Source organism: Neoarius graeffei, chromosome 24, assembly GCF_027579695.1.
Source record: "Neoarius graeffei isolate fNeoGra1 chromosome 24, fNeoGra1.pri, whole genome shotgun sequence".
Taxonomy (NCBI): Eukaryota; Metazoa; Chordata; class Actinopteri; order Siluriformes; family Ariidae; genus Neoarius; species Neoarius graeffei.
Genome location: NC_083592.1, coordinates 60027717 through 60049695, shown reverse-complemented (window position 1 = coordinate 60049695; position 21979 = coordinate 60027717). Strand labels below are relative to the sequence as shown.

Here is a 21979-nt window from a genome sequence, read left to right as displayed (position 1 = left end):
CATTCACTCTCACTCGTGTACTTAATGTTTGCCTTTTCAGAGGCAGAGCAGTGAATGAGGTCTGCGATGACCTCAAGGAGAGACACATCTTGAGCATTGTCTTCCATTTTTGAGACACGAGGGGATGCCAATTTACTTAGGCTGGATACTAGATAATTAATCAATGAGTTAATTATTAATTTAATCATAATTAACATTAACTATGTAATTAATTAATAAGGTTTATTTGGAAATGCTCTCTTATCCTAAGTTAAATAGGTTATGAGTATTTGTGATATGGTTATCACACTACTGTTAACCGTTTTAGCATACCTGGGGATATACCTTAGCAGTTGCTGAATTAAACTGATAGTTTATTTGTTGTTGAACAATATTCCAGAAGTCAACAAACCAATCTTCCTCACACGGGGCACCAATTTAACTGTGGGTGCAATCAGTTAATTATTGAAATTAAGTGATCAATCTCATTAAATCAGTCTCATTAAATTTGAGGGTTAATAATTAAAATGAATCAATCCCATTGAATTGTTTACTTTGACTCATTTGAATTGAATCATACCATAGAATCACTCATTTGAAGTGAATCACTCAGTGAATCATTTAGTGAATCGTTCAATGAATCATTTAGTGAATCATACCAATGAATCATTTAGTGAATCATTTAGTGAATCATACCATTAATCTTGGTGCTTAATAATAAATTACCAAACAGCTAAATTATGGTATATTTCCAAATTATTACAATCACTTACCTTATTACATAACTTATATGCACCTTTTTGAATTCTTCGAGAGATTGGGGACTTCAGATATTGTTCACACAAATAAACAGCTTGTTTAATAAATGAATTTATTATACAAAGATGATATGGTGTGTGTGTGTATGGCCTAGCTTGTTGCTAGCTAAAACAAAGGAATGTTATCTAAATAGAACAAAGGATTAGCTCTGTTGCTAATGTGTGCTTTTGTGTGGGGGGGGAGGACTTGACCATGTGTTTAGCCTCGTGTAGCTAACTACACATGGTGGAGGCCTAGATTAGCCTTGTGTTGCTAGTGTGTGTTTGTGAAAGGCCCTATGGCCTAGCTAAAGTGTGTTTGTTAGGCCTGGTGAGGCCTACTGAGCACGTGTTGCTAAAGACAAAGGGAAGCTATCTAAAGTGTATCAGGCCTGGTCAGGCCTGTTGAGCACGTGTTTTCTCAGTAACAAAAAGATTCCACACTCATAACATTACCAAACTCACTGAAGCCTTGATAAGGTCAAAATGTATGATAAGGAAATTAAAGTGTTAGTCAGAGAGGAGCATGCGCAGCCTATCTATTAAACAATTGAGAGAACATAGAACCAAAATAAATCAACACGCTGCGTGTCTAACAGTGTAACAGATAAACCTGGGTTTAAATTCACACTATTTCAATAAAAGCAAATTCCTAAGACTATCTTAATTATGCCCAAATGCCAAAATCTTACTTAATCCTGCCTTTAGCAAGATATGAAGATGTTCGCCGGTGTAGTTTCGGGCCTCGCCGTGGGAGCACGTGAGCCGCTCGTGATGGAGGTGTAGAAAACTTTCGGGTCCAGCGGAGCACTTGGGTGGTTCCCGTGGAAAGCAGAGGATTCTTGGTCCAAACTTCAGCGTTCGTGAGGAAAAGTCTCTGATCAGAATAAGATGCACAGCGCTTTTGAGTTAAAAAGGATTCAATTGCTTCTTAACTTTTAACTGCCTGGGCTGCAGTCATGACGTCACTTCTAATACAAGTAAACCGGTTGTAACTCAGGTTGAGTTTAAAGATCGCACGACTCTAGAGTTTACCTTTGCCAAGGGTAAGAAAGAAAATCGCGCTGAGTGATGGATCTTGCAAGAAAGAAAAAGACGTCCTTTTTGGTGGAGAGCATCTCTTTTGTGCGTCTAGATTCCTTGAAACCCAGACACGAGAGACAAAATGGCGGAGCTTCCGCCCAGACTTATGCGCGCATGGCGGACTGACGTAGATGATCCCGCCCACGCGTGACGTAGGTCACACAGAAGAGGACTGGGACTTGTAGTTCTGACACAAGATGGGCGGCATGATACCTACACTACCTAAAGTGGAGGAGTTTAAGTATCTTGGGGTTTTGTTCACGAGTGAGGGTAAGGGGGAGCGGGAGTTGGACAGAAGGATCAGGGCAGCGTCAGCAGTGATGCGGATGCTAAACCGGTCTGTTGTGGTAAAGAGAGAGCTGAGCCAAAAGGCAAAGCTCTCAATTTACTGGTCCATCTATGTTCCCACTCTCACCTATGGTCATGAGCTATGGGTAGTGACCAAAAGAATGAGATCGCGGATACAAGCGGTAGAAATGAGTTTTCTCCGCAGGGTGGCTGGGCTCTCCCTTAGTGACAGGGTGAGAAGCTCGGTCATTCAGGAGAGACTCTGAGTAGAACCGCTGCTCCTCCACATCGAAAGGAATCAGTTGAGGTGGTTTGGGCACCTTGTTAGGATGCCCCCCTGGACACCTCCCAAGGGAGGTTTTCTGGGCATGCCCCACTGGGAGGAGACCCTGGGGCAGACCCAAGACACGCTGGAGAGATTATATTTCTCGGCTGGCCTGGGAATGCCTCGGTATTCCCCCGGAAGAGCTGGTGGAGGTGGCCGGGGAGAGGGAAGTCTGGGCTGCTCTGCTTAGGCTGCTACCCCTGCGACCCAGATCCGGATAAGCGGTAGAAGATGGATGGATGGATGGATGGATGGATTAATATTGATCATATTCCCAATGAGCCGAGTGTCACTCCGTCTCATCCTACAAAGTGAACAAGTGCAGATCAGCAGGAGACACTCACACTCTCTCTCTCACACACACACACACACACACAGCTAATGTGAGCAGATGTGAAACAGAGTGTAAGAGAGTGAGTGAGACAGATGGACAGCGAGACAGAGGGAGAGGTTAATTGCTCATGGTCAATAAAGCAGCTTGCTGATAGGCAAGTGATCTGCCCTCTTTATCCCCATATAAACATTGTGTGTGTGTGTGTGTGTGTGTGTGTGTGTGTGTGTGTGTGTGTGTTTGTTTTAGAATTAAAATATGATGAAAATGTGACAGCTGTTCTTTCTCTTCTTTTCTTTTCCTTTTGCTCATCTCCTCTACATTCCCTCACGTTTTCTCATCTTTCTTTTTATTTCTCCTTTTCCTTCTTTATTTCCCTTTTTCTCTTCCCTTCTTTTCATCTCTTCACCTTTTTCTAAATTCCTCATTCTCCTTCTTTCTTTCACATTTCGTCTTTCTGTTCCTTTTCTTTTTCTCTCCTTCTTCTGCCTATTCTTGTCCTTTTACCTCTCCTACTCCTCTTTTTTCTTCTACTCCTCATGGTCCTTTCTCCTTTTCTTCTCTTCCTTTTCTTGCTTCTCTCAATCCACTTTTCTTTCCTTTTCTCTGTTTTTCTCATCCTCTCGCATCTTGATTTTTTTCCTTCATTTCTCCCACTCTTCTCTTCTTCCTCTTCCTCTCCTATATTCCTTTCATTATCTTGCCTTCTTTCTCTTCTCTTCTTCTCAGCTCTTTTTTCCCACATTCTTTACACACCATGAAACATAAGCAGGTGGTGTGATTTAGAATAAACTCATCACCCTCCCTGTGCTCTTTCTTTTCCTCCTTTTCTTTATCCTCTCTCTCTCTCTTTCCTGTCAGCTATGACTGCATCAAACTCTGCACTGAAGCACAAAGCGTTTCTTCCCCTGCAGTAAAAACACAGAGGGTGATTACTGCCGATGCCTCTGACAGTTCTACACCGAGAGCACTGCACTGTAAATTTTCCCACCTGGGAACGTTGATGCCCTCTGGAATGTTGGGATAGATGGGAATAAACTATGGAGCGGGAATACTGCGGCCTCAGTGACGTCTGTTAGAATCAGAACTCCTTCTCTCCATTTCCTTTTCTCCTCTTCCTCGAGTGTGTGTTTGGGGAACTGACCTCATGCTGTGCAAGAGAATTAGCGGCTGTGTCCCAAATCACCAGAGAGAGCTAATTTGAGATACTCACTCTAAAAAGGAGTTTTGTTCCACAGAAAGTCTGAGTAAGTGGAGGATAAATATCCTGATAAATTTCCTGATTAAATATCTGTAAGCTGTTACATTTGTCCATAATAGCAGAGGTGGGGACTTGAGACTTGGGGACTTGGACTCGAGTCACTGTTTTCATGACTTGTGACTTGACTTGACAAAACATGAAAATACTTGAGACTTGACTCGGACTTGGAAGTTTAAGACTCGGGACTTGACTTGACTTGACACACGATGACTTGAGTGACTTGAGTGTTATTTCCATCGTGTTTTTATTGTGAAAATAAAATGTAATATGCACATACTTCAGTAATTTTGATTGCACTGCCGTTGCGTTGTCACCGCCCTGTCCATCAGGCACGCTCTCTGCGTGGGCTATATACCGGCACGCCCCATGCCACGATGTGTTCACAGATTTCACATCATATCATCATGTCAGCCATCCCAAGAGTCATCACTTTCGGCTTCAAGGGCTACTGCCTAGAAGGTAAACGACGAACGGCGCAGTGCAAGATTTGCAACGTGACGATTTCTGACAGCCAGACCACGACCTCCAATTTCGTCCGGCATTTGAAGATCCATTCTGCCCAGTAAGTTTATTAATGTGTTTTTATTTGGTGATGGCAGCTAAACTCCTCGTTAGCCAATGTTAGCCACGAGAGTGAGCGGTAGGAGGATTTTAGCCGTTGCAGATGTAGCTAGGGATTCAGTTTATTATTGTGAAATTCTTATGTGAATGCTGGTAAGCAATGTAGTTACATCAAGTTTAATGATATTGTATATCAGTAGTAGTAAGTTGATTGTGCACTTTGCAGTCGTGATGCTGAATAACATAAGCAGCTTCCTGCCCTGTTGTTCTGTTTCAGGGTGAAGCTAATGGTCAGCTTGTGAACATGTACACGTTCATGAGCAGCACAAATTCGTGTAAGTGTGTTCGTGTACATTAGCCAGACTGTCCATAGGGCAGAGAGGCAGGGGAGTTTATCATAGCCGTTTGAAATAGCAGTGCAGCAACCTGCACATTTTTTTCGTCACACTACCCGATCAAAAAAGAAAAGAAAACTCCGTCCCACTGCCTGTCATGCACTATTGAACAAAGCGCCAGGATCTGGATTCCCCGGCGCCACTCGCTGTTTGAATGCAGGCTAGCAGCGATACTGAACTCTGCAGAACAGGCTGACTGCGCGGGAGTCTCGGTTCCCGCTGTAACAGTGTTACGAAAATAAATAGTGCAGTCATCCAAACCATGCATTTACATTTAGTATATCAGGCTACCAGGCCGCCAAACCAATGGTCTGAATGACTACAGTTTAGAGAGCACAACTCTGTACCTGAACAGGTGCATTGGATATTTCCCAGTGAGGTCATTTAAAAAGTCTCTGGGTAATTGTTCAAGGAAAGATGAATCCCGCGCACTGTCCTTTCCGGATTGTTCCCGAAACGTTGCGCTTGTGGTAAGGAGGAGGAAGACAGCGCGTTAGCCACGACCGAAACGCTGTGAGCAAAGTTCCTGTGGAAAGGAATGCGCGGGATGCATATTTCATTTAACATTTATTTTCGTAACAATCTATTATAGCGGGAACCAAGACTCCCGCGCCAAAGTCGTTCTATCTGTCCCCGCTCCGCACAGGCTGAGGCGCCTCGGAGAGGGAGAGAGCGAGAGAGAGAGAGCGCTTTTGCACACACCTCTGTAGCTTGTCATATGGAATAAGATGATGTCACTTTTGCACGGGCGAACAGGTCTTCTTTTTGAGACCTAAATTATGTCTGACACATTTCTCTATCCTTTGGGTTTTTTTTTTTACTGGCGCAAACACACATCGAAGTCACTTCAGGTTTCTCCACGTGTATCTTATTAATAATAATCATCTCATCTGACGTGATTAGAGACTGGAGGAGCTCATGCCCCTGTTAACCCAAGGGGTCGTCCTGCCCTCTTTTAACTACGCACATAACAGAATGCCAATTCTCTGCATGAGTAGGCTACCATAATGGGGTGTTTTTTTCATTAATTTTTGCATTTACTATTTATATGTATTTATTTATATATTGTTTAGTTTTATTTTATTGTGAAAAATGAGACAGACAGCTCCCTGAATTTTTCATCTTCCTTTGCTGTTCTTAAACTTCAGGGTGTACAATTACATTAAACATAGTGTGTATGGCATTAGACACGGTGTTCGACTTCGGCCCCAAAATTTCATTTCGGTGCATCCCTAATAATTAATTAGATGGCCTGTTACTGGATCAAGTAAAGGTGTTAGTAGCGGCTGCTGTTATTCCCATCACTGATCAGAAATAAAATATAAAAATTAATGAATGATGCAGTAGTGTGTAGACCTGCAATTTGTGATGCAAGGCATCATGGAATCTGTTGTGCAGGCAAGAGTGAACTCATCTCATTATCTCATTATCTGTAGCCGCTTTATCCTTCTACAGGGTCGCAGGCAAGCTGGATCCTATCCCAGCTGACTACGGGCGAAAGGCGGGGTTCACCCTGGACAAGTCGCCAGGTCATCACAGGGCTGACACATAGATACAGACAACCATTCACACTCACATTCACACCTACGCTCAATTTAGAGTCACCAGTTAACCTAACCTGCATGTCTTTGGACTGTGGGGGAAACCGGAGCACCCGGAGGAAACCCACGCGGACACGGGGAGAACATGCAAACTCCACACAGAAAGGGCCTCGCCAGCCACAGGGCTCGAACCCGGACCTTCTTGCTGTGAGGCAACAGCGCTAACCACTACACCACCGTGCCGCCCGAGAGTGAACTATGAAACATAATACTTATAACAAGTTAAAGCAGTAAAAAAAAGAAAAAAAAACAGGAAGGTCAATCAACTAGGCTTAAGTTGTGAATAGGAATACATGGTAGAGTGTTTACACTATGGACCTGGCATCGATACCTCTGACTTTATCATAGCAAGCCAAGAAGTTCAAAATACATTACTGCTTCAAAATGACTCCTATCGTAATATATTTTTATAACACTTTGTCTGTTTATTTTTCTTGTTGGCTGATGACAATATGAGAAACTTAGTTGGCTTTCAATTTGCAATCAATTTTGCCATCAATAAATAACTTTGTGACATTATTACTGTTTTGTTTTATTCCATGATGTATTTTACAGAACATGAGTATTTAAAATGCAAATATTTAACAGGTTGGGCACATGCGCCAGGGATGTTTACTGACATTTACTTATGTATTGCCTTTTCAATGTATTAAATTCATATTCTGCTGCTAAAATTACACCAATACGCCTAAGGTGACTTGACTTGGACTTGATTTGACTTATTATAGGACTTGACTTGACTTGACTTGACATAGCCTGTGACTTGACTTGACTTGACTTGACTTGACTTGCCCAAGACAAAAAAGACTTGGGACTTACTTGGGACTTGAAGGTTAAGACTTGAGACTTACTTGAGACTTGCACATGTGTGACTTGGTCCCATCTCTGCATAATAGTGACACGTAAACAATGTTGTCTCAGATTCTGTCTCAGGACCACAAACACTGCCTGGAAAAGTCACCTACTCAGGCAGCCTATTACGATTTGGAACAGTGAGGCATCGTGGGCTACATACCAAACCAAACCTATGATACTCACCCATTAGTACACTATGTCTGATATACTGTTTCTGCAATTTGTGATACAATAACAGGACTGACCTCTCATTGGATGAACCGGTCTTCCTCTCACAGAATATGGAAAAGGAGGCGGAGCCTGGAGCAACTTCCTGTTTGATTTCCCACGTATTCAAGTTACTGGGCTTCACTGCTACGAAGTTGATGCCTTCACCGTATTGAGCCCTGAAAAGAGTTGACAGCACGTCAGTCAACATGCAGCAAATACTCTGACACACAGCATGATGGGATACATATGACATCAAAGACTTCCAGAGAGGCCACGTCCCAAATCACATGCTACAGTACTACACAGTGGTTCAAAATATTGCTTTATTAGCACTTACATCATTTTCACACAGTTAAGAGAGGATGCACACACAAATCGAGCAAATTTGCAAAATCATGGCCACAACTCAAAACTTAACATTCACTCATTTTCAGTTTATAGGACAATAACCATGTGTTGTCAAAGGTTCTGCGGTTTGTTTCTCGATTCCGGTTGATCCATCCATCCATTATCTGTAGCCGCTTATCCTGTCTTACAGGCAAGCTGGATCCTTTCCCAGCTGACTATGGGTGAGAGGCGGGGTACACCCTGGACAAGTCGCCAGGTCATTGCAGGGCTGACACATACAGTGCCTTGAAAAAGTATTCATACCCCTTGAACTTTTTCACATTTTTCCACCCTACAACCACGAACTTTAAAGTTTTGTATTGAGATTTTATGTGATAGACCAACACAGAGTAGCACATAATTGTGACGTGAAACAAAAATGATAAATGGTCTTCAAATTTTTAAACAAATAAAAATCTGAAAAATGTGGTGTGCATTAGTATTCAGCCCCCTGTCCTCTGATACCTCTAAATACAATTCAGTGCAATCAATTGCCTTCAGAAGTCATCTAATTAGTTAATAGAGTCTCCTCTAGCCTCCTCTAGCCACTAGCTGAGCCTCCTCCTAGCCCAGTGCTTCAATTCCCCACTCCAGAGAAGTTTGCAGGAGACGTCATTGCATGTAAGGGTTTTTTACTGCAATGTTCTATGTATTTTTCCACCATGCCGCATTTATCGGAGGAGCACAAGATTGCAAAATTGGCAAGCATAATACCAGTGCCAAAGAAGCCCCTCCCATCCAGCTATAATGACTATCGGCCCGTAGCACTGACTTCTATCGTCATGAAGTGCTTTGAGTGGCTGGTCATGCAGAACATCAAGTCCATCCTCCCTCCCTCTCATGACCCATTCCAGTTTGCATATAGGACTTTCTAACAGGGAGGCCACAGAACGTGCAGGTTGGCATTAACACCTCCAGGACCATCATGCTGAGCACAGGGGCCCCACAACACGGGCGATTGCTCTAAGACAATGAGGGAGGCTCAGCCTCCTCTAAAAATGACAAACATCATCTCATTCTCATTATCTGTAGCCGCTTTATCCTTCTACAGGGTCGCAGGCAAGCTGGAGCCTATCCCAGCTGACCACGGGCGAAAGGCGGGGTACACCCCGGACAAGTCGCCAGGTCATCACAGGGCTGACACATAGACACAGACAACCATTCACACTCACATTCACACCTACGGTCAATTTTAGAGTCACCAGTTAACCTAACCTGCATGTCTTTGGACTGTGGGGGAAACCGGAGCACCCGGAGGAAACCCACGCGGACACGGGGAGAACATGCAAACTCCACACAGAAAGGCCCTCGCCGGCCCCGGGGCTCGAACCCAGGACCTTCTTGCTGTGAGGCGACAGCGCTAACCACTACACCACCGTGCCGCCCGACAAACATCATGTAGGATGAATTGCGCTAGGCTTATGTTATAGCCGACCTTATAACATTGCTATTTCAGATCCAGAATCATAGAAATATGTGCTCAACCCAACTACAGTGCGAAATCATTCCGTTATAACTTTCCCCAGTTCGCTTAATGTGTGCATGAGTTTTTCCCCCTCGTGACAGCGCGATGCAGCGCAGCCTCAGTGGATTGGGAGCTATGTGCTTGTCAATCTCAAAATGCAAGATGATTATTGGACAAATACTGCGAAAACGCCCGCCCACGGAGTCTCATGGACTCCCAGCCTCAATGGACTTCAATGGCATTTGGGAGCTCTGCGCTTTTCAATATCAAAATGCAAGACGGTTATTGGACAAATACTGCGAAAATGCCCGCCCACGGACTCTGAGCCTCACATGGGAGGGACATGGCAGTTTCCGCGAGGAGACTGGTGATTGGTGAAAGCGGCCGGATATTTTCTTTGATTGACAGCTCGTTTCAACTATAGACAGGCAGCAGTACAGTGTTGCCAGATTGGGCGGTTTTAAATGCGTTTTGGTGGGTTTTGAACATATTTTGGGCTGGATAACGTCAGCAGTATCTGGCAACATCAGTTCAGTCCCATGCGGATTCGCAAGTGCTGTGGTGTATTGTAAGAGATCGGCTTACATTTCGATTTCATTCATTACATACGGTTTCTACCAGCTTTTTTAGATTGTATATATTTTCATTGTAAATAAAGTGTAAATATAGTGTTGTCAAGTTTGCTATCTTAGTTCCAGAAATTTCGTTTATTTGAGTGACTGAACTTGAACTTGAGGGGGCTAGTCAGCTAGCAAGAAAGCTGCGCACGGATGCCAAGCATTGCTGATTTAATTTTGGCGAAGCCATTTGCCAGTCTTCCTTTCAAGGAAAAAATTAAAATTAAAGAGCAGGGTAGACCAACACCTCAAATTGACTTGGTGAAAAAGGTAGGGAATAATACTCGTTCCTTTCAGCTCTCCTGGTACGAGAAAGTGAATTGGCTAACAGCAAGTGACCCACATCAACAACAGTAAATAGGCTACTTTAGTAATATGTCATGGATGGACCAAAAATATAGAATCTATTTAAAATGTTTATGCTGAGTATATTATATTGGAATATATGTTTTTCTGGATATGAATTAAACACAGCTACAATTTGGAAAACATTTTTAAACAAAAGCACAGCCGAGGTCAATTTTTAAACAACATACCACAATTTTAAAATATAAAATGTTAAAATATAACAGCCCCCCCCAACACCACCATCATGTATATTGGACAGTAGGCTAATGGGCCAAAAGAACCTGTTATTTCACAGTTTGTGACGCTGCCAATAATCAGCCAGATCAGAGGCAAGAGTATGGGCGAAACTGATGTGTTTTTTCTTTTAAAATCTGGAAATATTGTAACCGACCAGCCTCCCCTGTTTGAAAGACTATCAGCCGCCACTGCCCCACAAGGATGTGTGCTCAGCCTGCTGCTCTTCACCCTGCTGACCCATGACTGTGTACCAATCTACAGCACCAACCACATCATCAAGTTTGCGGACGACACAACTGTGGTGGGCTTCATCACTAACAACAATGAAGCCAACTACAGGAATGAGGTGAGCCAACTGGTCCAGTGGAGCAAAGACAACAAGCTCTTCCTGAATATGGGGAAGATCAAAGAGATTGTGGTTGACTTCAGAAGAGGTCACTCACAGCATCCCCCTCTGACCATCGACAGTGCTGCAGTGGAGAGGGTGAGCAGCACCAAATTCCTAGGGGTGCACATCGCTGAGGACCTCTCCTGGTCCAACAACACCGCATCGCTGGCCAAGAAGGCTCAAACTTGCCTCTACTTCCTCCGCAAACTGAGGAGTGCATGAGTCCCACCCCCCATCATGTGCTCATTCTACAGGGGCACCATTGAGAGTGTCCTCACTGGCTGCATCACTGCGTGGTACGGAGGCTGTAATGCCTCCTGCCAGAAGACTCTGCAACGCATAGTAAACACGGCCAGCAAGATCATTGGTACCCGTCAGCCCTCCCTTACAGACATCTATCACTCATGTCTCACCCGCAGAGCCATCAGCATTGCTGGTGACACCTCTCACCCTTCACATTCACTCTTCAGCCTGCTGCCCTCGGGGAAAAGGTACCGGAGCCTCTAGGCCCGCTCCGCAAGACTGCTGAACAGCTTCATCCACCAGGCTGTCAGGATGCTGAACTCTGTCCACTACCTACCCCCTACCCCTGGTCTGTAACACATTCATTTACACAAGAACTCTATCTCATCTGTTCGCACATCACACCATAATCATTTGCATTACTGTTGTATCTGCTGCTATTGGTCATTTGCACTACTATTCATGTACACCTCATAAGCTACTCTTCTTGAGTTTCCAAGATGGCAGCGCGCATGGTTGCAGTGGCTCACGGCTCTCCTTTTCAGTGCTCTTTTTTTTTTGTTTGTTTTTGTATTCCTTTCTTGCTTGTTTGTGCACCATCAGTTCCGCGAACATCCAGTACACCCGCCAGACACTTTTGGCCATCGGTGACCAACACCAGATATCTGTTTTGAGTGTCTTTCACTACACGCATAACATCCCAGATAACATAGCAAGACCGCCAGGCTCTCCATGGATTGTTGTCGGGTCTAGGAGGCGGCGCAGACGGAAGAGGGAGAGGAAGCAGAAGCGGGGCCACAGGTCTGGTGCTATGCTAAGGCTAAGAAAACAACCACACAAGCCACCTCTACTGAGCCTGTATCTCTCTAATGCCAGATCCCTGGTGCACAAAACGGATGACTTGGAATTACAACTCACTGGAAATCGCTATGTCCGTGACTGCTGTGTTTTAATTATTACCGAAACCTGGCTTCATCCGGAAATATCCGATGCTAGCTTGCAGCTAGCAGGTCGCACTCTGCTCCACTGGGACAGGACTGAGGACTCCGGTAAGAGCAGAGGAGGGGGGCTCTGTATTTACACTACCGTTCAAAAGTTTGGGGTCACTTTGAAATGTCCTTATTTTTGAAAGAAAAGCACTGTTCTTTTCAATAAAGATCACTTTAAACTAATCAGAAATCCACTCTATACATTGCTAATGTAGTAAATGACTATTCTAGCTAAATTCTACTAAATGTCTGGTTTTTGGTGCAATATCTCTATAGGTGTATAGAGGCCCATTTCCAGCAACTCTCACTCCAGTGTTCTAATGGTACAATGTGTTTGCTCATTGCCTCAGAAGGCTAATGGATGATTAGAAAACCCTTGTACAATCATGTTAGCACAGCTGAAAACAGTTGAGCTCTTTAGAGAAGCTATAAAACTGACCTTCCTTTGAGCAGATTGAGTTTCTGGAGCATCACATTGTGGGGTCGATTAAATGCTCAAAATGGCCAGAAAAATGTCTTGACTATATTTTCTATTCATTTTACAACTTATGGTGGTAAATAAAAGTGTGACTTTTCATGGAAAACACAAAATTGTCTGGGTGACCCCAAACGTTTGAACGGTAGTGTATGTGCATGATAATTGGTGTAACAATGGAACAATTATAGACAAACACTGTTCCCCAGTCCTCGAGTACATGTCTGTAAGATGCCGGCCTTTTTTTCTACCGAGAGAGCTAACTGTAGTGATTGTCACAGCTGTGTATATTCCACCCGACACCTGTGTAAACACAGCGCTCTCTCTCCTGCTGAACACCGTAAACGAGCAGCAGCGAGCCCACCCCAACAGTGTTCATATAATCGCAGGAGACTTTAATAAGGCCAACTTAAAGACTGTACTGCTGAAGTTTTACCAACATGTTAAGTGTTCTACTAGAGGGGAGAACACTCTGGATCATGTTTACTCCAACATCAAGCATGCGTACAGAGCCATTCCCCTCCCCCACCTTGGCCAGTCAGACCATCTTTCCCTCCTGCTCTCCCCGGCCTACACCCCCCTCAGACACAGAGCCAGGCCCACCACAAGGACTATCACAACCTGACCTGACAACGCACTCTCCAAACTACAGGACTGCTTTAAACGGACAGACTGGGACTTATTTGAACACCAGGAGCTGGAGACATTCACAGGAATGGTGCTGGACTATATCAAGTTCTGCATCGGGAATGTGACGATGGATAAAAACATAGGCTGCGTATAGAGGACCATAGGCTGCGTATAGAGTCCCACCTGTCCAGCAACAACACACGGGAGGTGTGGCAGGGCATACAAGACATCACAAACTTCAGAGACTGTGATGCGTCAACAGGAGACTGGAGTGCGCCGCTGGCAGAGGAGCTAAATTGCTTCTTTGCTCGCTTTGATACATCTCAGCAGCACTCATCTGCTCCAGCCCTGCCCCCACCACCACACAGTTCCTACACCACTCCATTCACTGTACAGGAGCACGATGTCAGACGGGTGCTCCTGGCAGTGAACCCCAAGAAAGCTGCCAGCCCAGATGGTGTACCTAAGGTGCTCAGAGTGCGCGCCCACCAGCTCGCCCCTACCTTCACCAGGATCTTTAACCTCTCCCTGGCTCAGGCAGTCATCCCGCCCTGCCTAAAATCTGCAACAATAATCCCAGTGCCAAAGAAGTCTCCTGTCACCAGCCTGAATGATTACCATCCTGTGGTCCTCACCCCAGTAATCATGAAGTGCTTTGAGAGACTAGTTCTTCAGCACATCAAAGACCACCTCCCCCCAGATTTCAACCCCTACCAGTTTGCATATCGCACGAACAGATCCACAGAGGATGCCATCGCCGTAGCTCTCCACTCTGTGCTGAACCACCTGGAGCAGCAGCAGAGCTACGTCCGCATACTCTTTGTGGATTACAGTTCAGCTTTTAACACAATAATCCCGGACATCCTTATCAGAAAACTAGACAATCTCAGCCTCCCCCCTCTCACATGTGCCTGGATAAAGGACTTTCTTACCAACCGGCACCAGACTGTGAGACTTGGCCCTCAGTTCTCCTCCACCTGCATGTTGAACGCCGGCTCTCCACAGGGCTGTGTGCTGAGCCCCCTCCTGTACTGCCTCTACACCCACGACTGTAGTTTGATCCACAACAACAACCTCGTCGTCAAGTTTGCTGACGACACCACAGTGGTCGGACTCATCTCAAAGGGAGACAAAGCAGCTTACAGAGAGGAGGTCCTGAAGTTGGCAGCCTGGTGTTCAGAGAGTAACCTCGCTCTGAACACCAAGAAAACCAAAGAGCTCATTGTTGACTTCAGGAAGCACAGCACCGACCTAGCCCCCCTTTACATCAATAATGAGTATGTGGAGAGGGTCCACACCTTTCAGTTTCTCGGCGTTCTCATCTCCGCTGACATCTCCTGGTCAGAGAACATTACAGCAGTCATTAAGAAGGCTCAGCAGCGTCTACACTTCCTGAGAGTCCTCAGGAAGCACAACCTAGACCCCAGCCTGCTGCTGACCTTCTACCGCTCATCCATCGAGAGCCTGCTGACATACTGTATCACAGTATGGTACGGCAGCTGCACTGCTGCAGACAGGGAGAGGCTCCAGAGAGTAGTAAAGGCAGCACAGAAGATCATTGGCTGCCCTCTCCCCTCCCTGATGGACATTTACACCTCCCGCTGCCTTAGCAGAGCTAAGAACATTATCAAGGACAGCTCCCACCCTGGCTTTGATCTGTTTGGCCTGTTGCCCTCAGGGAGCCGCTACAGGTGCATCAGGACAAAAACAAATAGATTCAAAAACAGCTTCTTTCCAAAAGCCATAACCACCCTGAACTCGGATATGCTCTGACTTTATAGTCTAACTTCCCTGTGCAATACTTCATAATGTGCAATACTTTATTTTATAATGTGACTGTCTTCATGCAATAATTTACAATGTGCAATACTTTATAATATGACACTCTCTGTGCAATACTTTATAATGTGTAATACCTCACTCTATAATGTGAAACACAACACATACACCTCAGGACTGTGCACCTTACACCCCTTACACCCTCACCTTTTTTTTTTCCTTTTTTCTCTACACGCTGTTTGCACTGTTATTGGAGTTGCTTTTAATCTCATTGTACATGGGTATAGTGACAATAAAGGCATTCTATTCTATTCTATTCTATTCTATTCTATTCTATTCTAAGCATCTTCTCCGTTACGGTTATTATACTGTATTTGCACTACTGCTTTTTGTACATTGTTTTATTTTAGAGTGTGTGTGTGTGTGTGTGTGTGTGTGTGTGTGTGTGTGTGTATAAAACACACACACACACACATACATATATATATATATATATATATATATATATATATATATATATATATATACTACCGTTCAAAAGTTTGGGGTCACCCAGACAATTGTGTGTTTTCCATGAAAAGTCACACTTTTATTTACCACCATAAGTTGTAAAATGAATAGAAAATATAGTCAAGACATTTTTCTGGCCATTTTGAGCATTTAATCGACCCCACAAATGTGATGCTCCAGAAACTCAATCTGCTCAAAGGAAGGTCAGTTTTATAGCTTCTCTAAAGAGCTAAACTGTTTTCAGCTGTGCTAACATGATTGTACAAGGGTTTTCTAATCATCCATTAGCCTTCTGAGGCAATGAGCAAACACATTGTACCATTAGAACACTGGAGTGAGAGTTGCTGGAAATGGGCCTCTATACACCTATGGAGATATTGCACCAAAAACCAGACATTTGCAGCTAGAATAGTCATTTAGCACATTAGCAATGTATAGAGTGGATTTCTGATTAGTTTAAAGTGATCTTCATTGAAAAGAACAGTGCTTTTCTTTCAAAAATAAGGACATTTCAAAGTGACCCCAGACTTTTGAACGGTAGTGTGTGTGTGTGTGTGTGTGTGTGTGTATATATATATATATATATATATATATATATATATATATATATATATATATGTGGCAGATCACAGAATCCAGGGACACATGTCGGCCCGGGGGCATTTTGAGTTATTGACAGATTCAGAAAGTACAGTTTCTAAGCTTTCCAATGATGCCTTCCATGTGGAGATCTGACAATATTTGAAGAATGTGTGGCCTTTTGAAAGTGTATACTTCTTAAAACAGGAAAGGGAGAAAATCGCCCTCAAAGTTTTCCATCTCAGCTACTCTGGGTGTAGGGCGGGCACATAATGGTGCTCATTTGCATGATATTAAGGAAAGCCCTACCCCCTACGAGCTAGCACGATGCTACTTTCATGTAAACAAAGATCACCATGTCAATTTTCCTTCCATGCAAAGTATGCCCAACACAATTATGAAGTACAAAAATAAGTCCTAAAGTATACTTTAACGTTTTGTGGTTGAAAAATTACTCACACCGTAAGAAAGAAAGATAGCACGATGATGACACAACTAACACAACACTAGTTTCATGTAAAGCCTCGGTCACAACCGGCCGTACAGTACGCGCTCCTACAGCCGGTCTACACGCAAAAAACGCAAGAAACACACGGAGAGCGCGCATGAAACGCATGAGAGCGCGCGTGTGAAAAGCACGAGAGCGCGTGTGTGACGTGCTGATTTTCGAGCCGCAGACCGGCCGCAGAGGTTCTTTGTCATGTCAAACAAACTCTACAGGCGCTTACGTTTTTTTCAGGTTGCAAGACAAACTTACGGCCAACGCGCGTCTTTCTCCATGAACAAAAAAAAAACGCAGCGATTTGGGAAACGCCAAAAATCACACGGCCAAAAAATTGCACGTCCGGTTGTGACCTAGGCTTAACCAAACCACAACACTCTCCGTTACATGCAAAAATAACCACACAGCCTTAGATTAATAAACTCACCCCATCAGAAAGAGAAACGGCGCCTTGCACACACCAATGCCTCTGATGGAATGTAATCCTAGAACGGACCGTGTATCATCCGATCATTCAAGTATTCCATTCAATCTGGAAAACGAGGTTGAGGGTTTTGCTAGAAATGGTGATCTCCGATGTGTGTCAGCTCCTCTGCGCTCTGTTTAGTAACTCATTCCATAGTGAAATTACACGCCTGTATGCAGGTTAAGTAGCCATGCGCTCAGCTCGGATCATACAGTTGATTCGCGGAAAAAAACAACAAAAGACTTAAATCATCATGTGAATGGCCCATAAGGTAATTTACCCACACCCCCCAGCAGGCTACAGTCCTGACAAAAACGAGACAATTTGCAACAAAAAATGTATGCTTTTCCAATAAAACAATCTATTATCTGAAATACTGATTGCGTTCTTCAAGATCTCAACTTGCACATGATGGAAAAAAACAAAAATCACAAATTTCGAAAAAAAAAAAGCTTCGTTTGCGATTATCTCGGATTCATTTCAGCCGACATGTGTCCCTGGATTCAGTGAGGGGTCACATTAATATATATATATATATATATATATATATATATATATATATATATATATATATATATATTAGTGTGTGTGGTTTTTTTAATATATAAATATTTTTATCTGATTTTACAAGTAAAATGAGAGAGAAACGGAATTTTGATTCTCCTATATGTCCTGGATGTATAGTGAATTGACAATAAAAATCTTTGAATCTTGAAAATTTATATCTTTTCTCTCGGGCAAAGCACTTCACTGGGCCACCACAGTTTGGAATAAGGGGCACGAGCAAACCAAGTCCTATGAACAGTTCCTCACCATGTTTAAAAGGGTATTTGATCATGAACCAGAAGGGATAGAGGTTGGAGAAAGTCTTCTCACCAGTTCCCAAGGCTTCAGAAATGTTGCTGGATATGCCTTGGAATTCAGGACACTAGCAGCTGCCAGTGGGTGGAACAATCTGGCGCTGAAAGCGGTTTTTCACCAAGGCCTATGTCCAGAGATCATTAGTGAGCTGGCTTGTAGAGATGAGAACCTCACTCTGGACTCCCTCATTGACTTAGCTATTCAACTTAACCAATTGTTAAAGCACCGACCATCTATCCACTTCAACACCATATCTGCCCAGTCTATGGAGGATGGCTCACCCATGGAGGTCTCACGCACCCATCTAACCCACACCGAACATGCTAGGTGGCACAAGGAGGGGTTATGTTTCTACTGTGGGAGCCCTGAGCATAGCATCCGGCAATGTCCCATATGACCAGCCCGAGAGACACCAACAGACAGGCCTGTAAGCTCCACAAATCCGGTGAGAAAATTCAATTCTAAATCCTTTACCATCCCAGTCCTACTCAGGGTAGGGTCCTCCACTCATGTCTTATCTGCTTTTGCTGATTCAGGGGCAGAGGGGAGTTTTATCAGTAGTGCCATCGTGCAGAACCTTGACCTGCCTACCATCCCCCTGCATAGCGCACTCAGTATCAAGACCATCGATGGAGAAGAAGAAAGAAGAAACCTTTATTTATCACATGCATACTTCAAGCACAGTGAAATTCATCCTCTACATTTAACCCATCTGAAGCAGTGAACACACGCGCACACACACACACACCCAGAGCAGTGGGCAGCCACACCAGAGCACCCGGGGAGCAGTCAGGGGTTAGGTACCTTGCTCAAGGGCACCTCAGCCCAAGGCTGCCCCACGTCAACCTAACTGCATGTCTTTGGACTGTGGGGGAAACCGGAGCACCTGGAGGAAACCCACACAGACACGGGGAGAACATGCAAACTCCACACAGAAAGGCCCTCGCCGGCCACTGGGTTCGAACCTGGAACCTTCTTGCTGTGAGGCAACCGTGCTAACCACTACACCACCGTGCTGCCCTGGACCCATAGGTGATGGACTGGTCACCACTTGCACACAACCAGTACAGATTCAAATAGGGGCTTTACACAAAGAATTCATATCACTCTATGTAACCACCACTATCGATCATGACATCATCCTTGGCTATCCCTGGCTGCAGCTACATGATCCATTGATTTCATGGCAAAACAAGGAAATTCTTCAAAGGTCACCCACATGCTTCCAGAACTGCCTCTCTCTCCCTCAGATCAGAGTAGCTTCTACCTCCGTAGGGAGCCCCCAATCCAACTCCATAGACAATATTCTGGATTGTTACTTAGACCTTGTAGAAGTCTTCAGTAAGGGGAAGGCCTGCGGGTCACCTCCTCACAGGCCGTACGATTGCTCGATCGACTTACTGCCAGGTATGTCTCCTCCACGTGGTCATATTTATCCCTTGTCCCAAAAGGAACATGCGGCCATGGAGGAATATATTCAGGAGGCTCTCAAACAGGGATACATTTGGCCTTCCAAGTCACCCGCATTGGCTGGTTTCTTTTTTGTTGAGAAATGAAGAGGTGGACTGAGGCCTTGCACTGACTACAGAGGCTTAAACCAGGTCACCATAAAGTATCTTTATCCTCTTCCCCAGCAGAGTATCCTCTGCTGTTCCAGCAGCTCTTGAACAGCTTTGATCCACTAAGATATTTTCAAAGCTCGATCTACGAAGTGCATACAACCTGATCCAAATAAGGAGAGGTGACAAATGGAAGACGGCCTTCAGCACAACCGCGGGGCACTTCAAGTACCAGGTCATGCCATATGGCCTTTCTTTGGCACCCAGCGTGTTCCAGTGCTTCATCAACGACGTGCTACGGGACATGCTGGGAAAATGTAATCGCCTATATCAACAATATCCTGATTTACTCTTCCAATGTCCAGAGTTACCAGGAATACATCAGAACCATTCTCAAGTGACTGTTAGAGAACAACCTCTATGTAAAGGCAGAGAAGTGTGAGTTTCATCTAAACAAGATTTCCTTCCTTGGCTATATCATTAGTGCCAAAGGAGGGTGCATGGACTCCTCCAAGGTAGCAACCATCACGTCCTGGCCTACACCCAAGTCTGTAAAGGAGCTCCAACAATTCCTAGGCTTCGCGAACTTTTATCGCCGGTTCATTTGAGGTTTCAGCTCTCTAGCACCTCCCCTAACCACACTGTTGAAGAAGGGCCCCAAGCACCTACAGTGGAACTCTGTGGCCGAGGAAGCCTTCAGTCGACTTAAGCTTGCATTTACCTTGGCTCCCATACTCCAACACCCTGACCCCACTAAGCTTTTCATCGTGGAAGTAGACACATCTGACACTGGGGTAGGGGCTATCCTGTCACAATGCTTTGGGGAGAAATTAAAGCTACATTCTGTAGGCTTTTTTTCTCAAAAAATTAACTTCAACAGAAAGGAATTATGATGTGGGGAATAGAGAGCTCCTCACTATTAAATTAGCCCTCGAACAATCTGGCGATTGACTTTATCACACATCTCCCACCCTCTCAAGGGAATACCACCATAATAGTAACTATTGGTCAATTCTCAAAAGCTCTGAAACTCATCCCTTTACCCAGCATCCCTTTGTACGACAGCTTCTCAGACAGCTGAGCTGTTATTTCAACAGGTCTTCCGATACTATGGCATCCCCGAAGATATAGTCAGTGACCGGGGTCCCCAATTCATCTCACAATTCTGGGTAAGTTTCATGGAAAGGTTGGGAGTATCAGTAAGTCTCACGTCCAGCTACCACCTCCAGTCTAATGGCCAAGTGGAGAGAGCAAACCAGGAGATTGGCTGCTTCCTGAGAATACATTGCATGCGCAACCAGGGGACTGGTCGCGCTTCCTACCTTGGGCCAAGTATGCACAAAACTCGCTCAAACACTCAGCCACCCAGCTAACACTGTTTCAGTGCATACTCAGCTACCAGCCACCCTTGTTTCCCTGGGATAACGCACCCAGCCAAGTACAGGCAATTGACGACTGGTTTCGACGAAGTCAAACCATCTGGGAGGAGGTCCACCAGCGTCTGGAAGCAGTCAGCGGCAAGTACAAGGAATATGCAGATAAACATAGAGGTGAGAATCCTGACTTCCTCCCCGGCAACAGGGTGTGGGTAGCCACAAGGAACTTGAGAGAAGCAAACACCTGCAAGAAGCTCCACCCATGCTACATCGGACCCTTCAAGGTCTTGCGCCAAATTAACAACGTGTCATACCATCTTGAACTCCCACCTCACTGTCGAATATCCCCTACGTTCCACATTTCACACCTCAAACCTGCTATCCTGGGGCCCCCTTGCCCACAACTCACCAGACCAGGAACACTCTGCACTCAACTTTGATGGAGACCCAATCTACCAGGTAAACAAGATCCTCGACTCCAGATGACAAGGAGGCCAAATCGAGTACTTGGTAGATTGGGAAGGATATGGACCTGAAGAACAAAGTTGGGTTAAGTCCAAGGACATTCTCGACCCACTCTTGAAGCAAGAGTTTTACACTCCATATCCTAACAAGCCAGCACCCAGAGGTAGAGGTCGTCCTAGGAAGAGTGTAGCTCCAGGAGGTAGCTCCTGGGGGGAGGGGGGGTTACTGTCAGTTATCCCAGTGTGAAGGAGCAGACTACAAACACTCAGGACTACAACTCCCATGACACACAGCGCCCTCTGTCCCCAGCCTACTGAACTACAGCTGTCATGCATTTCCTTAATCATCGCTTCCGCTATTTGAGCCGCTCATTCACACCACTCCAGTGCGAAGTATCGTCCTGCCATTTCAGTACAT

General features: G+C 44.7%; 1 protein-coding gene across 1 annotated transcript in view; it reads right to left on the bottom strand.

Annotated features, from left to right (window-relative positions):
* si:dkey-215k6.1 (transmembrane protein 132C) overlaps positions 1 to 21979 on the bottom strand; it is a 327832-nt gene that overhangs the window by 133834 nt on the left and 172019 nt on the right. Inside the window, exon 3 of the mRNA XM_060907575.1 lies at positions 7722 to 7862. Within this exon, the coding sequence (XP_060763558.1) occupies positions 7722 to 7862 (141 nt within the window). The remainder of the gene's footprint in view (positions 1 to 7721; positions 7863 to 21979) is intronic.